The sequence below is a fragment of the Plutella xylostella genome, chromosome 31 (assembly GCF_932276165.1).
Source record: "Plutella xylostella chromosome 31, ilPluXylo3.1, whole genome shotgun sequence".
NCBI lineage: Eukaryota > Metazoa > Arthropoda > Insecta > Lepidoptera > Plutellidae > Plutella > Plutella xylostella.
In genome coordinates, this window is record NC_064011.1 from 6481209 (window position 1) to 6491162 (window position 9954).

The following is a 9954-nucleotide window of genomic DNA, read 5'->3' on the forward strand; positions in this document are numbered from 1 at the left end:
GTTCAACCTAATGACAACCGTTGTACCAATGAATAAGGTCGCAGATCTTATAGCCGAACTAATTCGAAATAAGAGCTCAGTGTTAGAAGTGGGGTGTTATTTAATTAGGGTCGGCTTTGTGCGTCATATCACGCCATTTTACTCTATCCTCTGTCATATCCTCATTCACTCCACACTCTCTCATATTTTCTTTCACGTAATAAAGCATCGTCTCTCTTGGTTTGTCCATCTAGTTCGTCTATTGTTAATCTAAGCCACCAGTACGTGGTCATTTGGCGCGCTATTGTTCCATCGCGAAGACAAACCAAGACACAGTGTTGCCAGATAGAGATGGGCGCTGGGAAAATACCCGATGGGAAAATACCCAGGTTTTTTCCCATTTGGGAAAAAACCGGGTATTTATATGGGAAAAAACCCAAACGACGGGTATTTTCATTTTTGTTACTATTACGTATTTTGATCTGTAAGAACCGACCCGCGGCGCTGTGAAAAAAACTATACACTGCGATTAAACATATTACCAGGTACCATTTTCATAGAAACTCAATCGGCGAAGCCATAACGAGACGGAGTTCGTAGTTCATAGACGCTTTAGCGATGACTACGAGTAGAAATCAGTTTCCCGCGCGGCAATGAACTATGGACTCCATCTCGTTATGGTATGGCCGATTTGCTGTAAATATGGTACAGTCGCGAGCTTTAATTTGTGGCCCATTTTCGTTAAATTTTCTGTGAACATTACAGTTTAGTGCAATAATGTTGAATGTCAAGCTCTAAATATCGGAAGTTTGCTACACGATATTCAACCTAAGGTGTGTCCCAAATTTAAGCTTGTGACTGTACGTGTACCAGTATGTGTAACAGCTAATAGTATGGAATTATACAGAATAAAAAAAAAAATCAATAATATTCATATTTATTTAAAACAAAATTATTAAATAGGTATTATTGGCATATTAAGAAGTAGGACTATATAACAAATTAGAATCAAATTAAACATTAACCAATTAAAGAAATTAGATTTTTAGTCGCTATCGCTACCGTTTTCACTGGAATCTGATATTCTAGCTATATCGAAGAATTCTATTTCGGCTTCGTTTCCTCGCGATGTAGATGGTCGCTCATCAGGAACTGGACTGCTTGGAATCGTAGGAGAAGATAAGGGGTCGTCATTTTCGTCATTATTATCCTTTTGTTTATGTAGTAGATTCCAATTGTATGAGATAAATGCAATCTTTGCTGCTCTGTCTGTAGTCAATCTATTTCTTTTGTGACTATGAATATGTGCATGTGTACTAAAAGACCGTTCAGTGGCTGCAGAAGTGCATGGAGCAGTCAAAATTCGCACTGCAACCCTGCTCAGCAATTTGGAACCGCAAAGTCCTTTCCACCAAACAACTGGATCCATTTCGGCAACGTGTTTCCAAAGAAATGGTTTGCTCCATAAACCATTTTTAGCTCTGTAATTGGCTAGATCGACGCCTATGTCAATATTAAGAGATTGGCCCACATCATGTATAAATTCCATAGCATCCACCTCACTCTCTTCATTTAGTTCAATGCCTTGCGATCTTGGATCTAACATATATGCAGCATAATGAATAGGTTTTAAGCAATTATTAGTTCTTCTGGTTAGAGCTTCAGTAATGAACTCTTTATGCTCATCATTTAACATAGTAATTTCGGGTATTATGAAATTAAATGTTGATTCAATGTCTCTGAAAGCCATGAATACCTCGTTTATTAGTATTCCATTACCTTCCAATTTGAAAATTTTGTCCGTTATCGGTTCCAACAATTTAATGCAATGTTCAGTCATAGTCCAAAAACTGGGATCTAATAAATTGCTCTTTATTTCATGGGTAATAACTGCATTTTCGTGAACTGCTAATGTCTGTAATGCCACTTTTGAATTCTTTAAGCTTTTAAGTGCCGTACAATAACTACCCCAGCGGGTTTTCCCAGGCAATTTTAATGTTTCGCCTGATCCTTTATCTTTAATTATCAGGGCTAGTAAAGCACTCATAGCTTGGCTTCTTTTGATTGCCTTTATAGTGTCAATTGCAATCGATATGAATGCTTTTACAGGTTCTGGCCTTAAGCAATCTTCACACAGTAAGTTTAGGGTATGTGCTATACATCTAAGCGGTATTACGTTTGTATAGGATTCTTTTACCATCTGAAATGCTCTTTGGATATTGTTAGCGTTATCTCCGATAAGAGTTACAAATTTTTGTCCTCCATACTCATTCATAACTTTAATTATCTCTTGACAAAGATATTCGCTTGTGTGTCGGTTGTTAAGAGTGTTGAGACTTTTTACAAAAACGGGCTCCGGTTTTGCAATAATAAAGTTTATAATTCCTTCATTGCGTTGATTGCTCCAGCCGTCACACTGCAGATGCAAATTATTTGTAGTTTTCAACTCTTCAGTAATTTCTTTTAACATCTCATTATAAGTGGCTTCCAGGTGTGTAGTTGAGATTGCTTTTCTAGATGGCAACTTGTAAATTGGTTGCAATTCATTAAAAAATCTTACCCACAGCGGATGTTCAACCATGGACAAAGGAGAACCGGTAACAAATATTGCTTTTGATAAAAGCTGATCCAGGTAAAGTTTCTTTTCTGCGGATATTAATGGTTCTGAATTTGTACTAGTAGAGCTAGTATTAGCATCTATCATACTTTGGTCTGGTGATGTCTCAATCAGTGATACATCTGGCCGGGGCATATTTATCGCAGGTGTATTCGTTTCCGGTGTTGTCTTCAGTTTGTTCTTGATAACCACTGGACATTTATAACATTTTAACAAATGGTTGGCCATCTTGTTGACGTTAGCAAATTGATAAACTTTATCACAATGCTTGCACTTAACCGTTTTAGTGGTTGCTGAATGTAAATAGTTTTCCCATATATCATTTTTCTTCTTTCTGGGCATGATGTTATCTAAAACAACAAAAAAGGTCTTAAGTGCACTAATAAGTACTGTTTGTTCTACAGAAAGTCAAATGAAAAGACTAGCATAGTTCCTCTAAAACTACGTGTATGATTTTTTTAAGTTAAATAAATTTGTCATCAACGCGCGGCAGCCATCTTGATAAACTGGCAACTCGCGCTGATGTTAATGTGGCCAGTGGACCATTTCATTACGTATAACTCGTTTATGCATTCTGCTAATTTCACATTTTTTTATTTAAATGGACGGCAATATTTTATGTATCTATTTTTATTTGTAACATCTATTACTTTATCCGAAATGAGACTAATTTAAATGACATTTAGCTTTTAAAAAATACAAGTTAGTAATGTAAACTAAACTTTCTGAAGTAAAGTGGCGAGGTTTGTCTTGCTTTCTTAAAATTTTATATAAACTTACCAATAAATTTAGCTCGTAGAATAAGTCTCGAAGTCCGTTAGGGTCGCAATAGTCGTCAATCCAATGTAAATCACGTATTTTCACTAGGCAAACAAAAGTCCACAAAACAAAATTCAGATCGTCAGAGAGCAAACTAACATCAGTGCGTACGGTACAAAGCGAAAACACCAAGTGATTGAGTTGGGGTGACACATGCTGCTTCCACGAACCAGCCGTGACGCGCGTAAGCAACCTCTCTCCCTCCCGCAGTCCAGGTAGAGACTACCTGCTTTCCCCCTCCCCATCTTCGGTTTTATTTTTTGCTTTCATATTTTCATATTTATTTATTTCAGAACAATATACATTGTGTAGAAAAATTACAAACAATAAACAGTCATACACAGAATTTAAAAAGCATGCATAAAATGTCACATTAAAAAAGAAAGAAATTATCAAGCTAAACGAGAGCTAAACCAACCAAAGTGAAGTGATATCGACGCTTTAAGGAGTTTTTCATTAAATCGAGTGACATTACATGGAGTTTACACTGCATATACGTTGCCATGTGTTTCATCTGAAAAAACCCAAATATTTACCCAATCGGGTATTTTCCTGGGAATTTACCCGGGAAAAAACCCAAAATTGGGTATTTACCGGGTAAAATCCCATCACTATTGCCAGAGTTTACGAGACTCAAGGGATGGCGCTGGCGATGGCGTCGCTTTTTAGTTAAGGGCAATACTTATTATAAATGCTAACAAGCGCAATATTTTTTTTTTTTTTTTATTCTTTTAATAGTTTACATTATTGTTCTACTAAATAATGTGACTTAAACCTAGTAAAAGTTTATCTGCACATAAAAACGGATAAAAAAAAAACCTAAAAAGATACAGGACAATTGGTTTGTCATGGTGAATTTCTGGAACCTTCCCCCCAATTACTTATTACCTAGTTTTTCTAGGCATTTTTCTGACTAAAGTCTAGATAGGTTTTTGTAATTTTTTAAAATGAACTTTTAGACTGTAGGTACTTAAATATTTATTTTCAGATAGGTACTAAATTGAAAAGTGATTAATAATAATATGTAAAGTTTCAACTTCACGGGCTAACGTGACAATACGCTAGCGTTGTACGATACTACACAATGGGGAAGAAAACCAAGTGAAACTTTGGCAGCACCAGCAACTCCAGCGAGTGTGCCTTTTTGGTTCTGACCAATTACATTCTTGGGGAGCAAAAATGGCGGCTAAACCAACCAATTAGAACTGGGGAAATAGGCACAGTCGCCTAAGGTGCCATCTGTAATTAGCTTTTAGTTTTTGTCCCCATTGGAAAAAGAACAGCGCCAACGTAGTCACTTGTCATATAAATTGCTATCGAATTACGCTATCGATTTGAGTTGACAGCACTCGTGATCCAGGGCCCAGGCCCTATTGAAATTAGTATTTTTTTGTACTTTTAGGTATTTAGGTTCCTAGGTATTACGAGTTTCATTTCAGTATATTATGTACCTAAGTGGTAATAGCAGAAAATGACTCCTAAAAATACCTTAGCCGTATACTAAAAAGGTTGTCACATCTGTATTGCACCTCAAGGCATATTGTTGCAGAACACTTCTGTTCTCAACAACACAAGGTCTACACTGGTACGGCGTTCAACAGACGTGCTGCTGAAATGTGTTTTTTCAGGATGTTTTCAGGACATTGTTCGTGTGTTTATTGTTTAGTGCTAATGTTGTTTTACTTTGTTGTGAGTTCATTTTTATGGTGATAAGTAGTGATAACTGATATGATAACGTTATCTTTTTGATTTGATTAATTACTCTATGTAGATTTATAAAGAGCCCCTTATCCGAACGGAGATAAGTTTGTAAAAATTGACGTTCATCAGAAAATTTTATATTTATTTATGATAAATAAAAACCTTTGATTTTACTTATAAAGATACGAGTATCTTTCAAAAACATATCAGTGATAGTTTCGGCCTTTGGGCACTAAGGTTTCTACATACCCACACAGCACAGTTCAGCCTAACATACACCAAAAAATAAGCTTTTATCTCAACGCACGAAGGGCAAATATGGCTTAATCCCACATCCCAATTCCATTGGACATAATTTTCCCGCCAAAGCTCGTGATTCTCAAAATGGCCGCCATAAAAAAGAACGGTAAATTGGAAAACAAGATGGCGGCACGATTAAATGGCGCGAATGGACAACATTTCATTTTCTTTACCCTATATTTTTATTAGCTATTCGGAAAATTTATAGAAAATTAGAGGACCCGTATTTTTTTATTTTGTATATACATTAATTTTTGCATGTTATTTTTAACTTTAAAGTTAATTATTTTAAAACCGGAAGTATCGTCACATATTAGGTTCAATTTTTAATTTTGTCTATTGCCTTAGTTTCGAAAAAAAACATAAATGACACTGACAAGTGACATTTAAACTTTGTTTACATGCCAACCAATAAATGGGTCATTTTCAAATGACATTGATGATACAAAGTACTTATCATGTAAAAAAATAACCAGAAGCATTTTTCAGAAGCTTTTTTTCAGCTGTGTAGGCGGTGGCATGCTCTCGGACATATTATATAGAGGTCATACGTACTAACCATTATATAGGTATAATAAATAAACAAATAGTCAGAAAGTGTCAGAACAGAATTTATGAAAATGACCCAAATAAACAAAAACTTCACGATAAAACGTCAACGTCAATCAAAAATGAAAGTGACAGTTACTTTGTTTTTAAATCTATAGGCTTTGATCATCAAAATGCATTGCACCTGATGCATGACGTCATCAGCACTTTTTTACTATTTCATGATTTTCTCGAAAATGATACATCCAAAAAATACAAAAACATTTTTTTTGTGGCCTTTAGAGCTAAATCTCGAAATGGTTTTCGATTTATAGCAGCTTTAGTTTTTTGAAATGTTGTCCATTGAAACTGTCAGATGGCGTCGGTGTCGCCTAATATAAAGTGGAAAATCTCAATTGTTTACGTTTAGTAAAATTAAATAACTTTATTGACTATAAACGTTATTGTTGGAAATGACAAATATGTTGTCGTTGTCGTTAGGATTTAGGCTTCCGGTATCCGTATATTATAGGTACCCTCGAATGGAATTTGATAAATTATTTTTGACATCTTTACACTTAGGTACCTACGGATTGGGATTTTTGGCTGGGGTAACACAGATTTGCACTCTGATCTTCGGTGTTTCCAAAATCTGGCAATAGACCCAGTGTACCTATGTCATTGGGATTAAAATAGTGGAAAAGAGGTTGCAGTGCCTATAAATAAACCCCCACAGGGAGAAAGCTACAAAGCGTGAAAAATGCTATTGTGATAAATGTATAAATAACCTCTAAGGGCGGATTCGGCCAACGTCGAGTAAATTTTACTCTCGAGTAAAGTACCAGTTACTCGCGAGTAAGCAGGATTTTGCATTCTACCAAACCTGAAACCAAGATAACTAGCTTATCCCAAGAATAAAATGTTATACCGCCAAAATTGACCGTATAACGAGCTTATCCGAGAGTAATTTTGTAATGGCGGCAGCACATCAGCTGATTAGAAAACCGTCATAATGACATATAAACACATCTGTCAAAACATAAACAAAAGTACGTTAAAAGGCAAAGTCTCAGAATAACAACAGCGAATAAAATATTAAAACATAAACAATTTCATACTTTTATAATCCATTCAAACTAAGTTGGCATGTCATTTCTATTGCATGCTTTGAAACGCAGCTATTTTTATTTTAGTTGCATTACAGTTTCGTTCCTCGTTCATTCAATTTAATCATGGTATAACTTGGTAGAATGCAAATGTACTTATCCTAGATATTTACTCGCGTATAATTTTAATTCCGGTATAGTTATTCTCGTGTAACGTGATGTTTGGACGAATCCACTCTAAATAGTACTAACTTATAGAAAAGACTTAAAATTATCGTATTTTCGTGTTACTTACCAACCGAAAGAAGGCTGCTAATAATTGCAACACGGCTAAGGGCAGATTTTTCCATGATTAGATAAAAGTTATCCGGGGAATAATAGAAATCTTATAAACGACGAAAAGCTCAGAAACCAGCTATTATAAAAATAAACTAAGTAAGTAGGTACTGACCTATCTATTGTTAATGACCTTTGTCGGCATATTTACCCCAAACTCGGGGTAATTACCCGTAATCCGGGGACTTTACCCGCTGTGGAAATTATGTGGAAATGGCCGTCCCTAGCAGGGGGTTACTCTATATTATGAAAAACGTTTTGGAGCTCTGCTGCGCGAGCCACGACTCTATGTCGTTGTATTAAACGTACCGATTACTTACTTCTACTTTATTTAGATCATAAACAATGTTGTTGTAATAGGCTAAGTTTTTGTCAGTAAATATATCCTACTTATTCTATATTCTATTCTTCTAATCGATGCCGTCTCGTTCGTTCGTTTTTCGTCAGTATAGAGTAACCCAACAGGGACTCCCTACGGAGTTCATCATCGGGCTAGCTAGATGTCCCGTGTTTGTGTTGGGGTATTTTTTGTTTCCACGGCTTTTGTAAAGTTTTTTTTTTTATCACTGAAGGTGTCTCTTGCTACCTACATCTTTCTCTACTTGGGTATAAAATTATGTTGTTTTAAAACTACATCTACCTACCGCCGCTACCGCTATTTAAGTACTACGAGGTTGGTATTTTGCCAACCTCGTAGTACTTAAATAGCGGTAATCAATCTAAGGTTAAGCAATTTAGCGGCCATCGATGTATCTATGTGATTTATTTGCAGGCTTAGCGATTGATTTAACGGTCGACGACACGCCTATACAGGGTGTTGCAAAAAGAGTGTACTAAGCCGAAACCTACATGTGCAGCATGTTACATCTAAGCCCGAAACTGAAATCAAAATTTCAAAATTCGTGAAAAAAATTTAATCTTTTTCCATAGAAACTTAGTTGGTCACGTGACTTTTTACTATGGAGAATGATTTTAAAAAAATTCTGATTTCAGATTCGGGCTTAGATATAACATGCTGCACATGCTGGTTTCGGCTTAGTACTTATATAGCCTTTTTGCAACACCTTGGTAAAAATTGTTTGGCACATGGAAAAGCAAAAACCGTATTATCATTACACAATGTACAAACCATTGCGGCTTTGAAGCCTTCGTACAAAGTTAGCTACTAATTTTCAGTTTATAGATGACTTTTAGAACTATTTTAAGTGGAGTTTAGCGTTTCAGTGAAGAGACTTGAAGTATAATTTATGCTTTGTCACGCTCTCTACAGTGACTTACTTACTAGGTATACGACCGAATGGCGTAGTGGTTAGTGACCCTGACTACTGAGCCGAAGGTCCCGGGTTCGATTCCCGGCTGGGGCAGATATTTGTTTAAACACACATATTTGTTCTCGGGTCTTGGGTGTTGATATTTATATTTAGTATCTATCTATCTATGTATTTGTGTAGATATATCAGCTGTCCGACACCCATAACACAGGTTCTACCTAGCTTGGGGTTGGATGGCCGTGTGTGAGATGTCCCCACATATTATATTATTATACAGGATGATGCAACAGTGGCAAGTGCTTATAATAAGCCGAAAGGGTTGACTGAAGGGGGGTAATTCTGAGCAACTTTAATTCTACTACATTTGGAAATTCGTGAAAATAATTGACACAGTAAACAGTCAGGCAACCATAACAATGTCTATGGAACTAAATGCACAAATATATTTATTGAATTTTAAAGTGGTTCAGAATTAACCCATTTCGGATAAATGCGTTAATTGCATCGTAGACCTAGTTTAAAAGTTAAAATCGCAATGATCGGTATTACTTTCAGCTTAGTACAGTAATTTTATTGTAGGTACTACATTGTTGGCTATTGTTGGTAGTTTATTTATGTAATCTTCGGATAGTTGCACCTATCTATGTATTATATGTATACCTGTAAGTATAGTTATTGAAACGTTTTGCGCATGACCTAACTCCAACACAATGTAAGGTCTCTGACAATGGTAGGCAGACCCGGCTGCAAGCACGTACTGTTGCACTGGCTGCCTACCTACCTGTAGATAAGTATTATACGTGTTATGTACGAGTTATATATATGACTCATGGCTATTGTAGAGTCACACGGTTGTCAGTACAATCGGCTCCATAATTGAATATTCTTAATTAAGAATTACATACACATCATCACGACCCATCTCGTCCCCACTGCTGGGGCACGGGTCTCCTTCCAATGAAAGAAGGGTTTAAGCCTAGTCCACCACGCTGGCCTAGTGCGGGTTGGTGGACCCCACACAAGCAAGCTAGTTCTGAGAGAGTTGCCGGGTAAGTGGGCAACCTGACTGTCAGATGTTTTCAAGCTGCCCGATGGCTTCTGACTAGGCTTAACGACTACTGTACTTAAGTAGATACTTTTCATAAATTGTAACCAAAAAAGAAGCGTGAAACATAAGTACTTGCCACCTTATTAGGGCATGTAAGTACTAAAAAATCTCATACAAAATCTTTCTCATCTCGTCAGTTTTAGTTGGTACCAACCTATGCGACTGTGTACCGCCCCCAGACTATATGGA

General features: G+C 36.4%; 1 protein-coding gene across 1 annotated transcript; it reads right to left on the reverse strand.

The window, feature by feature from the left end:
• Positions 1-338: 338 nt before the first annotated feature.
• LOC119692728 lies at positions 339-3555 on the reverse strand. Its single transcript, XM_038114203.2, has 2 exons — positions 3377-3555; positions 339-2946 (listed from the first exon to the last, which is right to left on the reverse strand). Exon 2 carries the CDS (start codon positions 2936-2938, stop codon positions 1025-1027), a length of 1914 nt encoding a protein of 637 aa, XP_037970131.1. The 5' UTR covers positions 2939-2946; positions 3377-3555; the 3' UTR covers positions 339-1024.
• Positions 3556-9954: the final 6399 nt, after the last annotated feature.